At 50.4% G+C, this 24,056-nt stretch overlaps 10 protein-coding genes across 10 annotated transcripts; 6 read left to right on the top strand and 4 right to left on the bottom strand.

Annotated features, from left to right (window-relative positions):
- Nucleotides 1-2,512: 2,512 nt before the first annotated feature.
- Nucleotides 2,513-3,625, top strand: Z519_05537 (uncharacterized protein; the record flags this gene model as incomplete). Its single annotated transcript, XM_016763277.1, has 3 exons — nt 2,513-2,571; nt 2,635-2,892; nt 2,986-3,625. The coding sequence occupies 3 exons, from the start codon at nt 2,513-2,515 to the stop codon at nt 3,623-3,625; spliced, it is 957 nt and encodes a 318-aa protein (XP_016620890.1).
- A 129-nt stretch (nt 3,626-3,754) lies between these two features.
- Nucleotides 3,755-4,902, bottom strand: Z519_05536 (uncharacterized protein; the record flags this gene model as incomplete). Its single annotated transcript, XM_016763276.1, has 2 exons — nt 3,755-4,781; nt 4,865-4,902. The coding sequence occupies 2 exons, from the start codon at nt 4,900-4,902 to the stop codon at nt 3,755-3,757; spliced, it is 1,065 nt and encodes a 354-aa protein (XP_016620889.1).
- A 416-nt stretch (nt 4,903-5,318) lies between these two features.
- On the top strand, nt 5,319-6,446 carry Z519_05535 (uncharacterized protein; the record flags this gene model as incomplete). The annotated part of the gene is made up of 1 exon (XM_016763275.1): nt 5,319-6,446. One exon carries the CDS (start codon nt 5,319-5,321, stop codon nt 6,444-6,446), a length of 1,128 nt encoding a protein of 375 aa, XP_016620888.1.
- A 1,125-nt stretch (nt 6,447-7,571) lies between these two features.
- On the bottom strand, nt 7,572-9,203 carry Z519_05534 (uncharacterized protein; the record flags this gene model as incomplete). Its single annotated transcript, XM_016763274.1, has 1 exon — nt 7,572-9,203. One exon carries the CDS (start codon nt 9,201-9,203, stop codon nt 7,572-7,574), a length of 1,632 nt encoding a protein of 543 aa, XP_016620887.1.
- A 1,814-nt stretch (nt 9,204-11,017) lies between these two features.
- Nucleotides 11,018-12,342, bottom strand: Z519_05533 (uncharacterized protein; the record flags this gene model as incomplete). The annotated part of the gene is made up of 3 exons (XM_016763273.1): nt 11,018-11,160; nt 11,216-12,075; nt 12,125-12,342. 3 exons carry the CDS (start codon nt 12,340-12,342, stop codon nt 11,018-11,020), a joined length of 1,221 nt encoding a protein of 406 aa, XP_016620886.1.
- A 382-nt stretch (nt 12,343-12,724) lies between these two features.
- On the top strand, nt 12,725-13,749 carry Z519_05532 (uncharacterized protein; the record flags this gene model as incomplete). The annotated part of the gene is made up of 2 exons (XM_016763272.1): nt 12,725-12,804; nt 12,867-13,749. The coding sequence occupies 2 exons, from the start codon at nt 12,725-12,727 to the stop codon at nt 13,747-13,749; spliced, it is 963 nt and encodes a 320-aa protein (XP_016620885.1).
- A 1,477-nt stretch (nt 13,750-15,226) lies between these two features.
- Nucleotides 15,227-15,568, top strand: Z519_05531 (uncharacterized protein; the record flags this gene model as incomplete). Its single annotated transcript, XM_016763271.1, has 1 exon — nt 15,227-15,568. The coding sequence occupies one exon, from the start codon at nt 15,227-15,229 to the stop codon at nt 15,566-15,568; it is 342 nt and encodes a 113-aa protein (XP_016620884.1).
- A 791-nt stretch (nt 15,569-16,359) lies between these two features.
- On the bottom strand, nt 16,360-18,403 carry Z519_05530 (uncharacterized protein; the record flags this gene model as incomplete). The annotated part of the gene is made up of 3 exons (XM_016763270.1): nt 16,360-17,583; nt 17,641-17,899; nt 17,964-18,403. 3 exons carry the CDS (start codon nt 18,401-18,403, stop codon nt 16,360-16,362), a joined length of 1,923 nt encoding a protein of 640 aa, XP_016620883.1.
- An 818-nt stretch (nt 18,404-19,221) lies between these two features.
- Nucleotides 19,222-19,671, top strand: Z519_05529 (uncharacterized protein; the record flags this gene model as incomplete). The annotated part of the gene is made up of 1 exon (XM_016763269.1): nt 19,222-19,671. One exon carries the CDS (start codon nt 19,222-19,224, stop codon nt 19,669-19,671), a length of 450 nt encoding a protein of 149 aa, XP_016620882.1.
- Nucleotides 19,672-22,651: 2,980 nt separating this feature from the next.
- Z519_05528 (uncharacterized protein) lies at nt 22,652-23,332 on the top strand (the record flags this gene model as incomplete). Its single annotated transcript, XM_016763268.1, has 2 exons — nt 22,652-22,944; nt 22,984-23,332. The coding sequence occupies 2 exons, from the start codon at nt 22,652-22,654 to the stop codon at nt 23,330-23,332; spliced, it is 642 nt and encodes a 213-aa protein (XP_016620881.1).
- Between the last annotated feature and the right edge of the window lie 724 nt (nt 23,333-24,056).

Genomic DNA, 24,056 nt, shown 5'->3' with positions numbered 1-24,056 from the left:
CGTTAGAGGGTGAGCGAAGACCTTTGACCGGAGCTTTCACTTGGGCCGTTAGCTGAGCTTCACCGAGCACTCCTGAGCGGCACACTGAGCTGTAAGGAGGGCCTAACTGGCCCAGGGATCGGCTAAACCTGTCTCATAGCTCGACTACGCGTAGTCGAGCTGTTGCTGGCAGTGTAAGAAATGAGCGCCCTTTGGATCTACGGTATAACCAACCGGAACCCTTCAGGAGGCGTGTTCCGAGGCATTTGGCTCTTTGTCAATGTCTGCCGTCAGGTTTTGTCCTACCAGTGCTCGAGCTCGATGCAATGATTGACTTCTAAACTGCCACCACATGCCACATTCGGGGTGACTAGAGTGTGGGAGAGAAACATTCCGTGAAAACATGTCCATGACGACTTGAGCCTTGTCAGATGATGCTATTGATGCCCTATTACATGGACATATCGTCTGCGGATCCCTCCAAAACGAGGAAGCGAGGTCTGCATGCTGAATTGTTTTGCCGGCAAGGCTGTCGACATACATGCCTGGAACGTGCCATTCGAGAATATGCAAGCTGCCTGCCAGATGTGATGGATCGCCAGTGCTGGTGATTGTCCCGGATTTTATCCTGTCAGGCATGGAAGCAAGGGTTTCCAGCCTACAATCCTGCGTCACCTGCAGATGATCCGAAAGATTCATGACCATCACCGTCGGCAGCCTTGTAAAGGACTCCAAGTTTACCAATATATAGGACAGGGTTCCCCCCCAGCCTGTTTCATTTGTGACCCTAACGCACCTGTTGGAGGAGGTATCTGGGACGGAAGTGCGGCACGAAGCAGCGTGGGATTGCGGACAAGGGACTTATGAGCGAAAGAACGAGTAAAAGCAGAACCGGAAGACTTTGTGTAACTCTCGCAGCTCCGAGGACGTCATTCTACTTCGCCCCTACACATCCTGGTCATAACTACGTGTCTCTGGTGCGCTCCGTTTGACATTGTTCACGAGCTTCGGACACAAACATCTTCGACAGGCCTAACCCCAATCTCTGTTTGCAAGCCTTTCCGACCATCTCCAATCCCAAACGAAAAGCCTTCAAGCAACAATTATGGCTCGATTTGGTAAATTTGGCCGACATTTGCCATGCCCACGCCGACGCCAGCACTACGGATTATCGCGCGCCAGCTGCTCGCTCAAACAGAGCGCATCGACCAACCATCCTTGCCAATCACTGGCTGGATTGGGTCTCGTCAATCATTGTCTTCAGCATCTCCGCATATTTGATGGCCCACCACAATCAAAATATGCATCTCGTCTACTGGATATCTATTATAAGTTTCAGACTCTGGCCAATCAATTGATTTGTGGGCCCTTCATGATGTCCTCAAGGCGTCGATCGGTGCCTCGGTCTACCATGGTTCCTTCCGACAGTCGGCGCCTTCAAAGGCTTTTTGGCCCCTACAGCTTGAGTCTTCTCCCACTTGTGGCTCACGGCATTTATCTTCTCCTCCCAAGACTATAACTGCTGAGGAACTTGTGCCCGTTCTCCTTCTGGTGTCAACAAGTGCGACCTGAAGAGGGCTCTAGAAGCCTTCGCCTTCATCGCTTTGTAAGCTCTCCGCTTCAACCCGTGGGTGTTCATTTCACGCCCTTACTGACGCAGCAGGCCGCTTCACCAATACCTTATGTCAGGCTCTTGCGGGTGGGCCCTGGGCAACGCAGCCCTTCAAGAACCGCGAAGCCACTCATCCCGAGTTGGCACAGCCCCGGCTAACGACCGTGGTATTGGTACTGCCCCTGTCAAAGACAACAGGTACTTGGAGATCGACGCTACTCATTAACTAACGCCCCCTTCCATACGAAGAGTACGAGTTTACCGGTTCAACGACAGACTAATCAGCCTTATGGAGAGAGACATGGGTAACTTTTCAGTTTAGTGGTTCGAATAGATTTCCTTACGGTTATAACTACGACCTGTTAATAACTAATATGTAGTCTAACAACGGCGTGTTATGCACTATAACTATGGAAAGGATAGCACTCTCCTAAAAGGCTCTTCGAATTGTTCAGGACATAGCTAGTTCCCTTTGAGTTAAGCATGCCACAACATAGTAAAAAGAACTGAGCGAAGGACCACGGAAAGCTTTTTTGAGGCAAGAATTATGAAACTCTAGCACCTCCCCTGTCATAGAGTCGCAGGCAGTGTAAGCATTACTCACGGTTCCATTGAGAACGCACCCAGATCATCCTGCAGCAAAGAGTTGTACTAGGAGGTATATACTAACGAGTCCCACTCGCCGCCTCGTCGGGTCGGATAAACTTATCCGAAGTTGACCCGGGCGCTAAGGCGGCAGCCTTTTATCCCGATGCGGAATAAGGCAAGGCTAGCCTTCCTCGGAACATCAACATCACCTGCTCCCGTCAACCAGCCCGGCCAACACTTTCCATCATCTCGCAACCACAAAGAAGTCAAGATGACTTCACTGCGATAGTACGGTCCCCTTCTGCCTGACACTGACCATATCGATCTCCCAACATGGAGCCACACTGCGAAGAAATCGCCCGAGTCAGCTACACCAACTTCGGGCTCTCTCTGTTCGTCCCGCCTGCTTGGTCCTATTTCCCCGCCTCCAGTTCTAACTGTCTGCTTTTCCACAGGTTTATCCTTGTGGGCATCCTCATATCCTATCTCCCGCAACATATTCGTATCATCCGTCTGCGCTCCTCCTTCGGGTTGTCCCCATACTTCGTCCTGCTAGGCACCACCAGCGGTACTTGCGCATTTGCCAATATCCTCGTCCTCCCGAGATCGCGGGCGGATATCGCTTGTTGTCGCGAGGTGGATGAGTTTGCCTGTCTGGCAGGATTGCTGGGTATCGCGCAGGTGGGTGTGCAATGGTGCTGCTTTGGGGTGATGTAAGTACAACCTTCCTTCTCCATGCCGGCTCACGGTTACACGTGGGCTGTCCGTGAATGAGGAACGAGAACGCTGACACGAGCACGTTCTAGCCTACTTTTGTTCCTCATATTCTTTCCTCGCCGCGAACTCCCCTCTGCACCTCTTGACGACGACGTTGTTAATGGTTTCGATTCCGATCCTCCTGAATACTCAGCCACAGCAGACATCCCTCACATCAAAGAAGCGGCCCCCCTCGCCCCATCCTACCGCACCGCTCTCATCGTCGTCGCAATCTGTGTTTTGCATGCCGCAGTCACGGCAATCCTATCGTTCTATTTCATATATGCCGCCCCTCACCTCGCACAGTCATGGGCGAATTTCCTGGGCATATTATCCACCGTCCTCGCGAGCATCCAGTATTTTCCACAAATATATACAACATTCACTCTGAAGAGAGTGGGGAGCCTGAGCATACCGATGATGTGCATTCAGACACCTGGCAGCTTTGTCTGGGCAGGTAGTCTCGCGGCAAGGTTGGGACCTGAAGGCTGGTCGGCGTGGGGTGTTTACTTGGTAACGGGTTGTTTGCAGGGCACTTTATTGGTGATGGGAAGTTACTTCGAGATCGTGCGGAGGAGAAAGGAGAAGGATGAGTTGAGGAGGCGAATGCACTATAATCCGAGTGTGGAGCGCGAAGAGACAACAGCACAGGAGGCCTCAGAAGAGACGCCATTGCTTAGATCAGATTGAGCCCTGGAGAATCATCACTTCACGCATGGCTTTTTGCCCATCCCGGAAATGCTTTGTCTATGCCCTCTTTTTTTTTTTTTCCGCTCCTTGCTTGAGAGCATTGAAGGAGGTCTCTAGGATCGATCTTCATCATAAACTCGTCCTGGGGACCTGTGAAGGTGATGGTTCTTCGGGAGCATGACGTTTACCGTCCGCCAGGGCTGTCATTTCTTCCAGCTCTTTGTCCGTCATGCCGTCGAGAGCGGGCTGGCCGTTTTCTGAAGCGTCTCCCTCGTCGACAACTTCTATTCCATATCTCGAGAAATCAAACTCTTCCAGCGAGGCCAGCATCTCTGCCCATCCGTCCATGATCTCGCCTGGGTAGCCAGGGCTGCCCATCAGAGGGATGCCCTCTGTGTGGTCCAGATCGTCCTCTTTATGTTCGCCCGTCTGTCCTGCGAGAACCTCCTCTTCTCTTCCCAGGTATATTTCCAGTAATCCCGGATGTGGCACCCATACGACGCGCATGCCTGCCCTCCTGCCGGCCTCCACCCCAGGGACACTGTCCTCAAACACAAGGCACTCCTCGGGCGTAATCGGTCTCTCCCCATTGCCCTCCACCAACAACGTCTCATTAATGCTCTGCAATGCCAATAGGTAGATGTCCGGTAGTGGCTTTCCTCTCCCCTTCGGTATGCGATGATCATCGCCCAAGATGACATGTCTCGGAGGGAAGAGACTAAATAGGTCTCTCATTCCACTTGTCTTGATCTCGAAATTTTTTGAGTGCGAACTTGTCGCTAGTGCGAGGTGGACCTTCTTGTTACTCGATCTGCCTGGGGAGAAAGATGTCGCTTGATTCGTTGTGTAGGCTTTTTGCAATTTCTTCAGCAATTGCTCCACACCTGGGAGTGGTCTGCACTTCAAAAAGGCCTCTGCTTGTAATTCCGCTTGCCTACTCATAAACTCCTCCCTCGAGATGGGGAGCTGGGCCCACTCGTGAAAGATTTTCCCGGCCGAGTGAGAGGGCCGACCTTGGAGTTGTGCTTTGATTTCCCAGGGAAGATCGGGACGGCCGTTCTCGCGCAGGATGGTGTTGGTGACGATGGTGTAGGCATCTTCAGAGTCGATGAGTAGCCCATCCATGTCGAAGATGCAGGCGCGAACGGGATTGAAGCTATTGGGATCTGCTGATTAGTCTTTTATGCAAGGAGTTCAATGCGGGCGAGATATAACGGCGGTAAAGTACGCGGTACTTACTCTCGGCCTTGCATTGAGGAATTATTCTCCGGCGCCATGTTGGAGGGTGTGAAAGCGCAACAACTCTTTGGGAGAAGGGGAAGAAACAAGATCTGAACGCAAGCCGCTGCCAGGGAAGACACTCTATAGTGAAAGGGGGTTTCCGCGTCGAGGATTCCTACAGACGCGTACCTGCAGTGTCAGGCCGTTGACACCCCTGCATAACCACGTTCTCGCCGCAAAAAGGCTGTGTTCGTCGAGTTGGGGTTTGGATCTTGGTGGGGTCATTTACAGTACTGGGTACCTCAAATAGCCGAACACGAGCACCCAACGTCATGTGTGGGGGTCGCATTGCGCAGCCTCGTCCAACACTGCATTCAGCCTCGCTCGTCGCCGCAAGAATTGACGAAACCATCACCACCCTCCCGCCCCCGCCCATCTACCCACGGCAGCGAATATTTAATCCGGTCAAAGCATGTCCTTTAAAGCAGACGGACCCAAAGTGCGCCCAGAGCGGGTAAAACCTCCTCCTTCTCCTCCAACCGAAGCACATCCGAATCCACCATCATGGTCCCGACGGTCGTCGACCTCGTCCACCGCCTCGTTCCATTCAGCCCAGTCGGTGCAGCAAGATCGGTTCCCCCCCGGTGAAGAATCCCGCATGCTATCGCTCTCCAACGACCTGAAATCCCAAGCAAACACTCTCTTCTCCCGCCAAGAATACATCTCCGCAATCCAGACCTACGACCGCGCGTTGGCAGAACTGCCGCGGTATTTGGATTATGAGATGGCCGTGTTGCAAAGCAACATTGCCGCTTGCCATTTGAAGCTTGATCAATGGAAGGATGCCGTGGAGAGTTGCGAAAGGGGATTGCAGGGCTTGGAACGAGAATTCCCAACAAGGAAAAAAGAGAAGTTGAAGAAAGGGACGAGGAGGAGTACTGGAACAAAGAAATCGCCTTTGACAGGACAAGCTAATGGAAATAGTCAAAATGGGCGGTTGAATTCAGATACCGAGTCAGAAGACGAAATGGTATCGCCACGACGGTCTCCTGCCCAAGGTAAATCCGAGACACAAGACGACACAGTCGTCGAACTCCCCTCGGACGAGGAGGACCAATCCACCGCGCTCAAAAATCTGCAGCTCTCGGATACAAGGAAAGCCGACGTCACACGAATACGCGTCAAACTTCTCCTGCGCCGCGCTCGGGCGAGGACAAATATGTCTTCAGTTTCGTCAACATTCCCGTCTACCGTCTCCAACCCGTCCTCTACCACCTCCACATCGGGCTCGGCCTGGTCCAGCCTCAGTGCCGCGCTGGAAGACTACAAGATCCTCTCCACTACACCTCAATATTGGGAGACCTTGCCGGCATCGGATAAGAAGACCGTGCGCGATGCGCTGGTCTTGCTCCCGCCCAGGATCGAAGAGGCCAAGCAGAAAGAAGTCAGCGAGATGATGGGCAAGCTCAAGGACCTGGGCAACGGGATTCTGAAACCGTTTGGGCTCAGCACCGACAATTTCAAAGTAGTCAAAGGCGAGGGTGGAGGATATAGTTTGAGTTTTGACGGCGGAGGAAGGGGAGGAGGGAAGAAAGCTTGAAATGAATGAGAATGAGAATGAGGGACTCAGCCCGATATGAATCAAGTCTATACTTGCCGCATACATACATATGTAAATGCCAGAGATTTAAGGATATGTATCGAAGCAAGCAAGCAAGCTGTCCACTGCAAGGCCTACCCCCTGTGTGACGACTGCCTACGTAGGTATATGCATGTCAAACAATGAAAAATTCTGTATGACTGATCGAATCCAGGCTGCATTGAATCAAGCCCCTCCCAGGCTATCTGTCGCGATGGGACTGACTTGACTGTCCTTCACAATGTATGTATGTACATATGTATGTATGGATGGATGCATGGATCGATGCTCGTTGCCATATACCCTGAGCACTGCACTGCACTGCACGCTATTCAGGCCTCATCACTATCAGCATCACCATGTCTACGATCATCTTCGTCTCCATCTTCACCACCATATCCATGGCCATCTCCATCTCCCGCTGTCACCATCGCCGTTGTCCGGGGCATGTATTTGTGCACGCCCGTGTATTGAGGGGAGTTGTGTCCGAATGATACATGAGCCTAGGTATCCAATACTAATAGGCCCCTCTCTATTCCAATCCGTTCTTCCGTGCAAATGGGGGTATTTCTTGTCATTGACTCGTCTCTCATCACCGCGACCATGGCCATGACCATGACCGTACTCTGAAAACGCCTAGCCAGTAAAGGTAAAAGCAGCACGCCTTGACGTCTCGCATGGATCGCTGCTATGCCATACCCTGAACCCCACACCCGACTATCCGAGAAAAATGAAGACGACAAAGAAGAGGAATGGATGATTTGTGATCCATTGTCGTTGGTGCTGTTGTCCATTCTCTTCGTTCTACAATAGTGGGAATAACTGCAGGAACAAAAGATTCTTGCATGTTTGCATGATGATTGTCAACGGTACACTGTCCCATGGCAGCGAGTGAGGTCGTAAATGTGCTCCATGTTGTTTCGACGACATACCTGTACAGTTGAAAACTCCTCTTGCGGAGTGTTGTGAAGACAGAAAGAGAGAGTGAGAAAAGAAGACGGCAGTGTGACTGGGGCTAGCCTAATATTGAGGCAATGATCACGAGTGTTGAATTGAAAAAGATATTGTGATTGCGGAGCCCTTCGTTCACTCGAAATCGAACTCTCCTTCTCCGTCTTCTCCCTCTTCAGACTCGGTAGATGCACCATGGGTCAGTGCTTGTTCTGCTTCTCCTTGTTCGAGAAGTTCAGACATGCTCATGTTCTCCTGGGGTGTCTCTCTGAAGCTGTCGTCATCACCAAATGTGGTTGCTGCATCAGTCAAGCCGCCATTTAAAGCGTAGTTGTAACTGGGGTCCCATTGTGGTTGTTCACTGGCAGAGTACATGAAACTTTGGTGGGATACGGTAGAAGATGTCCCAGAGGTGTAGCCAGAGTTGAGTCCGTAGCTCTCCTGCACAGGCTGGCCCAGCCAGCTATGAGAGGAGCCCCGCTCGCTGGGAGTCAGTGAATCGGTGTGGCGAGCAGAAGCTCTGGAAGCGGAGCGGGAGCCGGGAGTTGTCTGAGTGGGATGGAACCGAGCATCAGACGGCGTGGCATAGCCTGCTGTGAACATCGGTGAATATGGTTGCATCCCATTTCGCTGCATTGGCGATCCCGCCTGCATTGCTTTAGCGAAGCCTGGCGAGATTGACTGACGACGGATATTGCCGAACATCCCTGATGGAGTGCTGCGCTGAGTCGGGCTGTTGTCAAAAACGGGGCTTGGATGTGGAAGCGGGCTCGGTTGAAGACCCGGTTGACGGCGCGATCGATGCACAGCTGGTGGCGCCATATTCATGTTAGCAGGAGCGGATGCTGGATGCCGGATGGGGATCGAGGGACGTGTCGGAGTGGTGACTGGTTGTTTCGCCGCCCCGGCAGTGACTGATGCACGTTGACTGCGCCGAGGCTCAGGCTGGACAGGGCTAGAGAAGTCGCCGTCTTCATCACCATCCGCATCATCAGTTCTGGCACGCTTAATTTGTCTCTGATCCTCGGCCTCTGCTTCCTTGCCTCGCTTCATGACTCGGGCCTTGAGGCCATTGAGTTTCCGATTTGCTTCCACACGCTCGGCATTGGTCTTTGGGTCATCGACGATTTTCAGCACATACTTGACGTCGAAGAGGTGCTTGCAGATGGTCTTTGATGTGGCCATAGTCTCGACGATGCTGTTGAACCGCTCTTCGAAAGTCCAATCATTGGTCTTCTTGTACCTGAACTTGCCCGGTTCCCACGCGTCCACAAGATTTGCATCTTTCTTCGAGCGCTCGATGCAAGCTTCCAAAACCTCCCAGCAAAGACATTCGACGAGGTAGTTGTCGTGAATTTGAGTGCGAAAAGGTCGTTTGATCGCTTCTTGACAAGCGCACTCGTTAGGAATGCATTTGAACGCCTTGAAGAGGACTTTGACATGGGCTCGAAGTTGATCAGGAGCTTCGGGTATTGTTATGTCCCATCCGCGCTTGTTTGGAAGTAGCATCCGACGGTACATGCGTGACTGAGACACATTTTCGAAGATAGTGTCCAGGTCCTCTTCATCATCAGTGACCATTAAGTCCGCTGACTTTGGAAGCTCGTCAAGGCGGAGGTTTAGGTATGCCGTGACTCCTCGCTGCGGTAGAGCAATCTGCTGGGCGTCTTGGAGGATGGCGTGGACCTCAGCCTCGGTGGTGAGTCTCCGTTGTACCTCTGGACAACTGTTTGGGTCGTGGTGACCCTGTGTCTGGTGAGAGGTCATTGTGGACGTTGTCAATCTGAATTGTTCAAAGAGGGAAGATCCAGTTTGCGGTTGCGAGTAACAGAGACTTTGAAAAGAGGCAGTCACAAAGCAAGGTCGGAGATGTGCTGGGGGATAATATTTAAGCTCGCTCATCACTCGTGCCAAGGCAGATAATTTTATATAGGAGGGGAAAGCAGGTGGTTCAGGTGAGGGTGAGGCAGTAACTTCACCACTGCGTCACTAACTGCCTTGTCACTAACTGCCCTGGCATGTGGGAGGCAGTTGGGTAAGGCGCATGCCTCGTCGACCCGGTCATGCCACCAAGACAAAGAAGATTTCCGTATTCTGTTGTGAAGTGCGTCCTATCCGATGCATCTGATGTCTGCCATGTTGGGATGTTGAGCAGGGAGTGTACTGCGACAAATGCCGGGGCAGACAATGTGTCGAATGCGATGGTGTGCACCCAGCCCATAGGTTACCGGGGGCTTCGAGACAAATAATGAACCAGACCTTTTTCTGCAACCTTCATCTTTATTCTGAAACATTAAATTCCTCTTGTTCCCTGCTCCACGGAGTCATAGATTGGAAACAATCGAAAGCTGCCTTCATCCATCTGAAAGCAAGTCACCTCTTGGACGGACTGACGCCCAACCATAGGTATCATAACGGTCAGAGTATGCAGATCTCCGATCAATGTCATTCTCAACCTTGAGTCGGAATCAGTGAGTGAGCGCTATTTAGAATGTGACACTGGCTTACTCTTTAGGATATATTTGGATTGGAATTTCGTTGGAGATTCCACTTGCTGGACCCATTTGTCTGACAAACTTGTTGCTAGGAGGAAAGAGACTGTTTCGAGGCCTTGAGTTCCTTACATTGAAATCTCAAGGCCACGATGATGCATTCGTACAGCGCGCGAAGGATGAATGTGATAGATTGGTGAAAAACAGGCATGACTTGTGAACGTGATAACTGAGAAAGTGAAAGATGAAAATAAATGCATGGACCAACATTAGAAGGCTTGTCACAACATCGACGACCAAGCGAGAGACCAGTGGAGGCAAACTGGGGAGTGCGATCGGCGGTGACGGGTAGGGTGAAGCTCTGTGTCAGGAACGAAGGAGATAAGTCAGAGATGGAGCGACATAATGAGCTTGATTGGGGCGCTGTCTGTGAGCAGCTCATTGACCGTCTCTCTTCTCTCGACAAGTCGCCAAAGATAATTGGGTAGAGGGAGAGGCAGACATCAGTCCAGTGCACAGCCAAAAGCACAATGCAATCAGAGGAGACAATCAATGCACCAGGGCAAAGAGTGGAATGAAGGGCAGCTTCTTTGGTGAAAAAGAAACGTGGAATAAGAGCAAACACAGTAGAGACTAGGGAATCATAAAGCATCAGGCCATGAGCCTTGGGCGCTCAAACTGTACACTTCTCTTCGAATTCAAGTGTTCGGGTATTCAAAGTAACGATATACCTCCAGTCGAAGCATTCCCAAAAAGGAGAGCGTATGGAAGCAGGAGGGAGGTCAGAGTAAAGCCAGCGCACCTGTTACACTAGTCCTGGAATGGGATAGCGTATCACCATGATCCACTCTCTGTATCTCACATCCGAGGTTTCTATGGTATCATTTTAATAATCCACAACGCGCCAAGACCTAGACTCTAAAGTATTATAGACCCATAGATCTGGTAAAGCCATTGCACAAGCCAGTTTTGCCGAGATATCCCAAGGGTAGGTTGAAAAAGCAGGCAAGTCGTGGGATAGTGGAGTGGACACACACTGAACAATATCTCGAGGAGAATTGCTGTGCATTGTTCGCCGACGGCAACATATCATAGTTCCCAGATCTTCAAGCTGGAAGCCGGTATTAAATCTTCCGTCTGGGACCCTTTGTGTTCAGCAGCGAGATGCTGTTGGCCAGACGAAGTAGCAAGTACGCCTCCACTATGATGAAGGACTGCACTCGAGATAGCGTCTTTGGGAGATGTTAGTATGCAGTCGGAAGTGTGCGAAAAGGAGGGGCGGCTCACCATCGTCTCCTTTAAACTCGAAAGTAGACGAAACAGAGCCTTCTTTTTCGTAAGGATCTTTCCACATCCTGATGAGGCCGTCGAGCCCACCAGCCCAGACTTCATGGCCCCCTTGATCACCAATGCCAACAAGGTCAACACCTAACCGTTGATTGGTCATCGCAACTCGGCCCTCCAGCCATGCCATAAGCTGACCTGTTTTGCGGATATCATAGAGCATGATACCGTTGCTTTTCCTCTCAGCAATGTAGAGATATCTTCCGCATGGACTCCAGAGCAACTGTGTTATTCCTCCTCCGCCAATTTGCAAATCAGCACTTGTCCCTTTGACGGAGAAGACCCCGACGCAGTTACCTTGGCCCAGGGAGTCGTACAGACCAACATAGCGGCTATAAGTCCCTGCAGCCAAAACGCCACTTGAGGGTTCAAGGCTGAGCGCGGAGACAATCCCTCGCATATTGACGGTGCCACTATACACAGTCGTATTTCCCCATTTTGGGCCAGTGGGGATGGAAGAAATCGGAGCCTGCCCCGGTCGGGACACGTCAAAGGTTGAGATGAGGGATTCTGAACCGGCAATGATGCGATCACCTTGACTGCTGAAAAGCAAGGAATGGGGGCAGATGAATTCCTCAGTCATGGGATTGACTAGCGGATAAGATGCCCCAAGATGACCGGTCAGGGCTGAGTTCAGTCGGATCGGGTGATCTCTCATGGACGATAAGACCAACGTGGTGGACGGATCTTGAAGATTGAAAAACGGGTACCCAACCACAGCCCTGACAGATTCTCCGGCCCGTATGCTGCAATATGCAGAAAGCGTTCGTGGCTCGGGTGCCTCTTCAAGGAGATCTACAGGACTGCATGCTAGTTAGTGGGCTGTATGATGTGATGGCGATATTAACCCACACAACAAAGGTATCAACTGAATTGTCCGACTGACTTGCAATTAGACAAGTTCCGTCGGCGCTCCTGTCGTCGTCAGGGGAGAATTTTGATACGTTTGGGCTTTGTACAGACCACTGAGCACTCTTAAAGTATCTCTTTGAGGCAGCAAGTTGTGAGACTCCCGAGCCAGCTTCGGTGGGAGTTCCTGACGTGGTAGCGACACATTTTGGGAGCAACATTGTCTCAACCCGATACTTCTGCTGGCTTTGCGCCTAGATACTTTGGTAGAAAAAAGTTATTCATGATGACCCTATTTAATCACAAAATGAATGTACCAGAGTTGGTCGAAAGAGACAGTCGGGTGGCCATTCACATTTCTAGCATCAAGTTTGGGTAGGTTTGAATGGATGAATGAGGCTGCCAGAACGAATTCTCGCTGGGAAAACAAAAAGCTGGCAATGCTCCACCGTACTCTAACATTCACCTGTATGGCGAATCAGACGACCGAAGTAACAATTCTCTGTCGCGCATCGCGTCTTTCCGCCTGCAAGGAACTTTGAGAAAGCACATCTCTCGTCCTACACACTTCCTGTTGGCGTCCTCAACCACTTAGCAGTCAGCATGTCGCTCTTCGGTGCTTCAGCATCAAGGCCGACCTTGAGTCTGGGAGCTAGCACCACAGCGCCGGCGCCCTTAAGCTTGTAAGTCCTCCAAATGCAATGTTCCCAAAATTCTTGCCCAAGTCCTAAGAGATTTTACACAGCGGCCAAACTACGACTGCCCAACAGCCGGCGAATGCCTCCACCACAGGCGCATCCTCTCAACCACAAATAGATATTGCTCATCTCCGTTCCACCACAAAATTTGACCAGCTTACTCCCGACTTGCAAAAAGAAATCGAAGCGGTCGACACTCTCATCCTCAATCAGATCAAACTAGCATCAGAAGTAGCAGATCTTCTTCCGACCGTCGTCCGCGCTGGAGAAACACTACCTAATAGTGTAGACTTTGTGAGCCAAAAACTAGACGAAGTGGAAGCCGGACTAGGCAACGATGCGGAAGCCATTGTCACGGCGAGGGATGGCGGTGTAAAAAAGAACGAATTGGAAGCCAAATGCGTTTTCAGGGCCATCGATCGATTGAAAATGCCAAGGCAATACCAACAGGTTGCTCATGCCCAGAACGAAAACTTAAACGGCAGCGGTATCTACGGCGGAACAGGTCTAAGCGGATGGTGGAATAATCCTCAGACGTTGAGGGGAAGCGTCCGGGGCGGGCATGCTCAAGGAGACAAAATCCGACTCCCAGGCGAAGAGGTGGAAGAAACACAGGGCCCGAAGAGCTTGATTGAACTGTTCAATACAAGGGCCGATGAAATGCAAGACATGATCCAAGGCAACCGACGACTTCTGAGCGAGATTGAGGATTTCGTCCAAGGCTTGGAAGGAAAAGTCGCAGGCAAGGAGAGAGAGTTGAATGATCGACTCAACTACGGTGATCGAAACGGCGGCGCTGTGAGCGAAAAAGACCATCAGATGCAACTGCTTCGCTACGTATTTGGTGAGGTGCAGAGGAGTCTTTACGATGTGGCCGACAAGGTTGGAGCTGCAAGAGATGAAGTCGCACAGTTGACAATTGGGAGATGATCGGAAGCCATTACTGGGAACACTCCACTTGGCTTGAGATAAAGCTCGACGAGAACGAAAAGCAGCACCACACTCATTATGAAACGGACGGCCTAGGAAGCTCAGGCCTAAGCGGACCCTGATTCCACAGGTAGCTGCTGCGGTCTGCAGCGCCGGGTCGCGTGTCAGCGACTATTCGAATTGCAGTCACTGACCAGTGACTTCACTACAGTGTCTCATCTGCGTCCTGACGACCCGAGCATCTCCAGCACCCCTCTCAGCGAGACTGTTCTATGTTTCAGAATCTGGTCATGAGCTTCAACAGGTCCAGTGTCAGCGTCCTTCACTGATAGGAGCTTACCTTTGCGTGCCTGGGAATGTGCGGAGGCGATTGGATCACCAGTCCTAGAAAGGAGTCAGCATGGTGCATGACACGGATGGACCCGAGGCTGAGTTTCGGCTTTCAAGAGAGACATGATGAATACAAGAGTTGAAACGGCCATAGACTTGAGGGACGACTCTTTGGATACTCCTTCATCCTGGATTTCTCTTCTCTTGTAGTGACTGAGTCGACCGAGGTCGATGCCAACATGCGTAAAGCTCATCAACACCAACTCGGCAGCGGGGCAGAGCACATGCTGACTTTCCCCAAAGCTCTTCTAACCAGGGGCACCAGGGGCATTTTGAATAACCTCAAGGTCGCGGCGTCATGATCTGCTCCATTCATGTTTTGATGGCGGTTGTGGTGGATATTGATGACTTCATTGAAGGATGAGATTGTGATGTCATGTCTGAGCGAGTGGCATCTGCTCAACCCGAGCACAATTCTTTCAAATTTGATCCCTACAATGGTGTCTTTGCCGGTCTATTCGCCATCACTTTTACTCTGAAAGAAGAAACCTCTGTCGGGTGAAGGAGTGTGTCTCAGGCTCTTTTACACTGCTTAAACCCTTGCGTGGAAACTGCCTCACCCATACTCTTGGAAGCATCGAAGTCCAAACTCAACCAACCATTCTTTTCTTCCAGAATTGTATACCTTCCACCCACAAGAGAACCCGTCCGTTAAAATGTCCGGTAACTCCAACGTCGGCTCCCGCCACATCTACGAGGCTGGTGACCAGCGGGTGCCGGATTCGCAAAAGGGAGGCGAACAAGCGTATGGAGAAGGACAGAAGAATTCTCACCTCGGAAAGGATTCGAGTACGTGTATTTCCTACCTCGCTACCTTTTGGGATTTACCTTTTGCATTTACTCTGTGTCTCTCGGGTTTTTGTGTGATGGGACAGGGAGAAGGGCTGGGTGAGAAGGGCTGACCGCATCCAATACACGAAGGCAAGAAGAGGGCCAGAATCAAGATCGAGTGATAGGAATACAACATGTGAAAGAACGGAAGACCGGAATACTGGAAGGGAGATCGCAAGCCGCCAGCATCTTCGTTTCCTTTCTTTCTCTCGCTCCTTGCATCCCCTCCACAGAGATACCCCAACTCCCCTAAACAATGCCACATCCCACCAGACAGGCACATACTAATACAACACCCCTTCTCACCTCAGAAGACAACCGCACAATTGCCAACCGACTAGCCGCATCAGGCCCGCAGAATACACAGTCCAATGTCTCGGACAACTCCAGCTCCGGCAAGCCCAAGAGCGCCGAGACCCGGGCCGGAGAAGTTGACCCGACGGCGCCGGCGAAGATGCACGGCAACGAACCCAGCCGCGGTGCGCAGGTAGACAAGGAGCTGCGCGACGAGGAAGCGGCCATTTTGGCGAAGAAGGACGCCGCAAAAGGTGGGAGCAGGAGCGGCAGTACAGGTGACGTAGCCGGGAAGAAGATGTGAGCAAGGCATTTCCTACCAACTCATAAATAGCACAAGTTCGCAAAGGACACAACAAATACAAGTGCTGTACAATATGAGAATCGGTTGAACAACACAGTCAATGCAAGGCTCGTAATCGCTCCCACTTGTCCAAAACCAATAGGTATCTGGTTTGCTGGCATAGTTTTCCGGCTAACCTGCTGGGAGCTGGGACAAGGCTTTGACAAGGCTGGAGCATTGGGCACCTTTGCCCATTTCTTGTCCCTTCCCGGCTTCCACCCCTTGGATCTCTCAATCTATTGCAGCCTGATATATCCTTTTCAACACAGTCAAGACTCTGCTACCGTCCGTGCGGCGCATTTTCTCCAGACTAAGCGCCCAGTGTCCGTCGACAAAACCAGGCCCGACGGCTCAACCTGACAGGAATACCGGTCTTACGGTAAGTTGAAGAAGGGGAAGAATCAACCCCATTAATGGATGTAGAGAGCGTACCACGAATACTGCCGCCAAATGGCTGCGAACAATGTCAAAAAAGACAACTTGTACCATATCCCAGCCCTTACTAACCTCACATTTCATGCAAGTCAAACTAAAAAAAATAAATCACCGGTTCCATTCACGAGGCCTCATATGCGGACTATGTATCTCAAAAGAATTAAAGAGGCTAAGCAGAAGACAAATACCCCACCACCCTTCTATGACTCTCTCAAACGAACCAGCTGCCACGTTACCCCAGGAGCCTTACGGTCTTGCGACCTAGAAAAAAATGCAATTACAGCAAAAGGAAAAAACTCGCCCCGCCCTGGCTGTCACTAGTGTCTCCTGAGGACCAGTACCAGGTATCCAAGGATCCGATGAACTGCAATGATTGCAATCATGATTCCAATCCACTGCTTTTCATCATTGAGTGCGATGCTGAGGGTCTTCAGGACCGATGGTCCATCTATCTTGCCCTCGGCGTTCAGGGGACTGGGATAGTTGCATTGGTATTGCCCCTCCACGCGGTTGCAATTGAACACCTCGTGCTTGAACTCGTTCACCATCATGCCCTGGAAGACGTATGCTTGGTAGTCGATGTAGTGGAAGACGTATTTCCAGAACGGGTTCAAGATGTTCATGGGCACGAGGAACCCGTTCACGCACATCCACAGGCCGTTGGCGAATGCGGTGACGGCCAGTGAGATCACAAAGACTGGGAACATTGCCGACACCAATACAACCAGCGATTCTGCGGCCACCAAGTCCAGGAAAAGCCACATGGTGTACATCATGAACGCGCCGCCGTTGTTGCGGAAGTTGCTCAGCCAGTATGCGACGATGGAGAAGAGAACGGCGATGGCGAAGAGGAAAGGCAGGCCGATGATGAAGTTTGCGACCATGAACGCGAGCGGCCCGACTAGGCCATTGGCGCGTTCTTTGGTGAAAGTGGCGAGATCTTCCAGGAAGGCGGGGACGTAGGCGACGGCCATGAACGACATGAAAGCCGATCCGAAGAAGATGGCGTTGATAAACGGCTGGATATAGTCCTGGGTCGACTTGAGTCGCAGAAAGACCGTGCCCATGAGAATGGCCAGGCCCAAGTACATGATGACACGGATTTCGTATACCACTATGTCTCGGTAGGCTTTGACCCAGGAGCGCTGGAGGAGAACCCAGGGCACCATCCAGCGGCTGGGCTCGAGGATCTTGACCTTTGTGAGATCCGGTACGCCGCTTCGCTCGGATGAAAACACATTGGCGTCGATCTGCTGAATGAGCTTTTGATCCCCCGCGCCCGCAGACCAAGACTCTGTTATGTGTTTGATGCGATCAAAGACGTCGTCTCCTTCCTTGGCGAGATCTGCGTTGATCAGGTCGAGATAGAACTCGGCAGGATTCGTCTCGAATGGCATCGGAAGGCCAATGTCTTTGAAGTAGGGGAGAGCTTCCGGTAGCTCGCCAAAATAGCACGTCTTGCCATATGACAACAAGCACAGTTTGTCAAATAGCTTGAATACCGAGGTGGACGGTTGATGGATGGAGGCAATAACAATCAGCTAGCAAGAGGTTTTAGAAGTTTATCCCATTTGGCTTTGATGTCTTTTGACACGTACCTTGTTCTTTTTTGCGATGGACCTGATGAAACTCACCACTTCGAAGCTAAGTGTCGAGTCTAGGCCACTGGTTGGCTCGTCCAGGAACAGTATTTTGGGTTCTGTGATGAGTCTGCTTGCGACACCAAGCCGTTTCTTTTGTCCGCCGCTGAGACCCTTCTTGATCGGAGTGCCCACAATGGTGTGAGCCTGTGCTTGTAGACCAAAACTAGCGATCAGGTCGTCAATTCGCTGCATTCTTTCTTTCTTGGAAACCGAACTACGTTGGTGACAAGTTAGTGAGAGCAGCAAAATCAAGATTCATCACACAGAATGGTACGCACTTGGGCAATGCCAGTCCTGCTGCAAACTTCATGGTTTCACGGACGGTTAAGCTGCCAATGAGGGCGTCTTCTTGCTCTACATAGCTCGACAGTTGCCGGATTTTCTTCCAGTCCATTTTCTGACCGTTGGCCATGACGTCTCCGGTTGTCTTTGCCCCTGCAGCGGCTTGTCGATGTGCAATTGCGTTGAGTAAAGTTGTTTTGCCTGAGCCGCTCGGGCCCATGATGGCCAGCAGCTCACCAGCCTCGACGAAACCATGAGAATCAGTAAGTATGCGGAGTGGCTTCTTTGTCGCGCGGTCTTTGACGTTGACATTTAGGTTCTTCCAAGAGAAATGCAGCACAACATCGTTGATGAGATGGGAAGTGCGAATACGATTCAACTCGGCGGCGGAACCGTCAAGGGGTTTCTCCATTGTTGGACTCTGGGCTTCATCCATTTTGATGTCGATGCACTGAAGACGACTAGATTATGTGCCAACTTTGAGCTGAGACGCTCCCAGTAGGGTACCAGGTAAAAGAAATAAATTTAAACTTGAAACATGTAGAAGTTTGCCTCCTTCCTGGGCGCTTGGGTGGTTCGGGGATCAGACAGGAAATCATGATATTCCACGTGAATACGAGCAAGGCTTAAGTCCTCACACCATCGGGGTCCAGCTTTCTGATTTTGTAATTAGTAATTAATAAGGAAAACAGGGTCACTAGCATTGACGTTGTGGCTTCGAAAGATCCAGATCTTCGGTGACCTCGAGATTGGACCATTTCGAGTAAGGGCCAAGAGTGCATCTTTTGTTAAACCCCGAGCGTGGTACAGTCCAAGGCCAGACATGCAGGCGCAGCGACGTCAGCATAAAGAGCTGGACTCTGTTTTGATGTTGTGGAACTGATTCCTTACCTTTGGTCGAAAACCATCTTTCTTCATCTGTATCGAATTTGTTGGCTTTTTTTTTACGAAGAGAATGGGTCAAATTGAAGAGAAAAAAGGCCAGCGAGTTCGTCACGCTTGTCAGCCTTGCAGAGTCCGGAAGGCAAAGGTGGGTACACTCCGACCAGCAGAAATTGGGCTCAGAGTTCATTGAACAGTGCGATGGTAGAACTCCCTGTGCGCAATGCCAACGAACTGAGGCCATCTGTACTTTTCGGACCAGGCCGGTAACAAAGACTACTTACCCTCCCGGGTATGTTCCAGGATGCTCGGATTCCGTTTCTCGGTTTTGAAGCATGCTGACCAGGTACAAACACCCACAGATATCTCGACATGATCACAGAAGAGAATCGCTTACTGAAAGCTGGCCTTCGCACCATGTTTCACAAGCTCCCATGGAAGAGTGACCTTGAGCGCGAGCAAATGTCTAAATTTGCGGATGGCATGACTTCGAATGACATGCTCCGTTATCTGGGCATTCTGGACTCTGCGAATGAAGCGCTTCCTCCTATTTGCAGTGAATCAGTCCCCGTCGACAACAACAGCAACGTCTTTCTGACCAGGGCTGAAGGACAAGGGAGACAGAGTTCACAGCAACGAGATTTTCAGACGACCAGCTTTTCGGGCACGCCATATTCGAACGATGGCTCACAGTGTCTTGCCCTGACCAGTGATGAGGTGGATGAGCCACTTTTCGATCTTTACCGCCAGATAATTTTCGATGCAGAATCCGGAGTGCAGCAAGGGTCAGATTGGGACTATTATTTTGCTCCACTTTCTTAATGATGTTTACGGGGGGACTCCGTACGCCGTGAGGTCCACAAAGAGAGTCGGGCTTTACTTGGAGGGTCCTCTGAATAGTGCTATGGTGACGTCCTCGATCGTGCCGTTGTCGGACTAGTTGCACATTCTTTGGCTTGCAGGTGGCGTGATTGCCAAACTTGGTCGGGGTCTTCGGGGACATGTGATTGTCAAGCCACCAAATGGACCAATATTCAGTCCCCGTTGTTTCTGTTCCTACTTGCTAGGTACTTGTACTTGTAGGCGAGAGAATGAGATCAACGCAGAGTTGGGGTGCTTGTACATGATGATATGGGGCCCAGAAATATTTGTGCAGGTAGGTCGATTGATTGATGGGGGAAATCCAGGTGGAACGACAGCGAGGTATTTACAGGGCACTGGGCGGGCTGGCTCGCTGGGTAAATCAGCACTGCCAAGATATTTTCGTCCTAGCTAAATTAGGCTAGTATCAACCTTCCAACACGCGATTGTAAAGTGACTTGGGGGAAAAAAAGAGATACTCATCTCCCTTCCCAGACTGAGCAACAGCGAGAGAAAAGGGTTCAGCAAGATATGCAATGGAGCGACACGATGTTGATTTGCTCCCGCAAGTCAATTCCCCAGAAGTTACTCAGATTCGCCAATTCCTACCAAAAGTTTCGTCCTTCACGCCTTAACGGCTTGATGAGAATATTCTCCCCAAAGCAGCACTTTAGCTTCCTCGTTATTTCTTGGTAGGGCTGCCAATAGCACGTTTCAGCTTCTTTCCTGCTTGGAATACTGGTCCTTTACGTGGAACGATATTGATCTTTTGTATCTCTCGAGGATTTAATCCTCTCCTTGCGGCTCTTTGCCGTACCTGTCAGGTGGCAGCATCGACTAGGACGATCTTGTCCCCTGTTCGATGCTTCGTCAACTATATTGGTTCTATATGGAAGAAAGGTACTATTAAGTGCCATCTCTAGATCCTTTTGCGTAAGGCCGCATGTGTCTGCAATTGCTTTGATCAGCTCTTGTTTGTGCATGCAGATGGCCACCTTCTCGATGGTGCCAAATCAGGTGGAAAAGCGAAGCTATGGTGTGTCGCGAGAAACAGTGATAAGTATGACTTTCGTAATGAGAATGTTTTTCTACCCCATCTTCATATCAGCAACCGCCTGGAGTTGACGAGAGGGGCCATACCCAGCATCGTCCAACAGACTCGATCAAAATCGTCAAATTGTGGTTTTGCTTAATATCTCGCTTGCTTTTAATTTGAGGGAAATTTCTTATTTTTTGAGAATGGGCTTGCGGCTTTTATGCAAATCCGTACGCTTTTTGGAAGATCAGAAGACAAACGACATGCTCGCGAAATTGACGTCTTGAAGTTGAGAATCGCTCTCCAATCAGACCACTTCTAGTCAGCCAATGATACATGCTTAAGGTGTGAAACGATCCAACCCGAGTACCACTTTGCCAGCGAAAGCGAACGCCCGCATCGTAAACTAAGACTACTCCGTTTCAAGACCCCATTCGCGAATACAGCTCTGCTACTTTCCCGGTTTCTTTGCATGTCAAAGGATAGAAGGACCGGGTGTAGCTTCAAAGGCTTTGACCTGTACGAAGTCATCTAGAATACCTGTGATGTAGCTGCCGAAGTCTACAGAGAGCCGTTGCCAACGCTCAGGTTAAAGCAGCCTTCACTCACTCTCTGGGATCGATGCACATGTCCGTCGAACGCCTGTTAACATTCCTGAGTTTAACAAGGTATTTGCTACTGTTTCAAAAAACCCTATAGGCATGGGTGCAATGTAATTATCTTGGACAAGGAATGCTCTGAAAGGACCCCAACCCCTTCTGAGAGCCAGAAGTACCTTGTAACGGGAACTGCTGTATTCGGTCTCTTGCTCCCCATCTTGTATCTTAGAGTATATTGGATAGCAATATCATCATTGGAAACTCCTCCGGACCTTTTGAAAGCCTCCACAATCCTTCCTCGATAAGGCCTCGATATCCTTCCCAGAATGCATAACAGATCAGTATTAGCAAGCTTAGTGGTATCATAATCATCCCTTTGGGGTGTTTGTATTAGAAGACTGAAGGATAGTGTAGCTCAAGAAGGCCGTGCCTTTGTCAACGATGGCGACTTACAATAGATCCAGATCCGATCTGATACCACCCATTTTTCTTTGCTCTGAGTGTCATTGACATGTAATAGGAAAGTCTTCATGTTGAAGAATGTCTGACGATTCCTTATGGAGTTCGGCGCCTTCAGAAATGGTCATAATGATCGCTCCCAGCAGTGTATAATGGTACACCAAAACGATCTCCAAAGCTTGTGGGTGGCGTCTGCACAACAAGTACTTCCGTTTCTAACATAACCTACAACTGGTTTCCCCGGGCAAAATTGTCTGTATCCCAGAAAACCCTTGCGAAGTGTCCATTTTCTGCTTTCCTTGGTCAGCATCTCTTTACCACGGGAGTGGCCGTTAGAACTCGTGTGAACATTTTGATGGTATCCATTGTAAAACATCTGCTATTGCCACAACTGCGGGCTTGTGTTGATGATTCTGTAAGGTTATACGGAGTATGGAGTCGGTAGTGGCAATTCACTTGGTCAGGATGGCGTGGTGAGAAGGCTGGAATCATTTGGGTTATGGTGGGTTGGGCGGGGTTGAAGAGTGCAGGCGGATCACACCGTCCTAAAGTCCTACTGTAAATGCGGAAGTAGCCTTGGCGGCACTAATTAAGTGGGAGCGACATGCATCGATGTTTTTTATTCAACCTCGCCAGCCTTTCCTCCTGGGAATTACAGTGTCATTTGTGGTCACGCCGGTCATCATAGTCTCTAGAACATCCTATCTGCTGCTATTTGTAGTCATTGTTACGAAGCAGGAAGAGTTCTCCGACGGCACGAAATCTATTCTTTCCAAACCTCTTCGTTGCGAAATCGACAAGGCTGAGGTAGTCAGAGTTTAACACATCCAACGTTCCCTGCCCACAGATGGCCAGCATAGATTCTCAAGGGCATGAGATACTTTGCGCTTTACCGACAGCGCTCGCCGCTGTGCAGCTCATGCTGGATGAAACCCACCAGGAACAGCGCCTTGATCCCCGAGACGATACTCAGTATACCCTTGGCAGTATTAGAGACCACAACGTCGCCATTGCATGTCTATCGGCAGGGCAGATTTTCATTGGAGCGGCTGCTTCCATAGCTAGCAGAATGAGCACAAAGTTCCCGCGGGCGGTGTACCAGGAGACGCTCGATCCGATATCAGATTATGAGATGTTGTTGTGAGTCCGCCATTTGCGGATCATGGAGGAATAATACAGTACGACCTTGGAAAATCCTTGCCTGAAGGATTCAAAACGGACTGGGTTTCTCGACTCTCCGCCACAGCCTCTCCTCCAGGCGCTTGTAAATCTCCAAGCACGCCACCTTGGTGGAGATCACGGTCTAACGACGCACCTTAACCTTATAACAAATTCAGCAAATTTCAAGCGGCCTGGTCCTGAATCGGATGTTCTGTTCGAAAGCTTCTGCGAGGACCCAAATGAGAGGCCGAACTGCAGCGACTGTGATCGGTCTCAAAAGGTTAACCGGGAGTCTCGGGAACATGGCTCGGTTATTGTCCATCACGGCGCGATATCTTGTCGGAATCGTGTCGGAATCGTGTTATAAAAAATGCCAAAGACAGGGATTCGATCAGCTCTCGACTCGGCGGGGTCCTGTGTTTTGAGATAGAAGCGACGGGTCTAATGATTAACTGGCTGTGCCTTGTGATAAGGGGAATCTGGATTACGCCGACTACCACAAAAACAAACAATGGCAACCTTTTGCCGCGGCCGCAGCAGCTGCATATGCGAAAGAACTCCTATCAATAATCCCCGGAGCCAAAGCAAGAAATGATATCGCAGAATCACTGCGCCGCAATGTCGATACCGAAATTGAGAATCCTGAAGTGACGGTCATTTTGGTACCGTGGTACCCTCCCTCTTCTCTGAACTGTTGAGCTTCCAATTGTCTGCCACTTATGAACCTTGAGATAACTTTTCATTGACGGCGCAGGAAGTTCGAATGTCCTCTAAGCAGACTAATCCAGATCAATTTTTTAAGTTGCTATCAGCCACAGTTGTAGGAACTTGCTCATCAGCTACGCCAGCTCTGGATCCCTCCGACTCTATGTTCATGTGGGTGATCCGTAATGAAGATTTTGAGAGGTGGGAAAGCGCATCAACTCCAGCGCTCCTTTATTTGTCTGGACCTAGAAGGTGCGGGATCAGCCAAATCTCATCTTAACTCTTGGATCAAAAGACTTCTAGGGCCGTTTCCGCTGGTTCATCTACTTTGTCCTTGTTCTATTCAAGACGAATATCAGCTTCTCCTATTCTCATCAAGACAGTGC

The sequence above is a fragment of the Cladophialophora bantiana genome, assembly GCF_000835475.1.
Source record: "Cladophialophora bantiana CBS 173.52 unplaced genomic scaffold supercont1.7, whole genome shotgun sequence".
NCBI lineage: Eukaryota > Fungi > Ascomycota > Eurotiomycetes > Chaetothyriales > Herpotrichiellaceae > Cladophialophora > Cladophialophora bantiana.
This window is presented reverse-complemented; position numbering and strand designations above follow the sequence as displayed.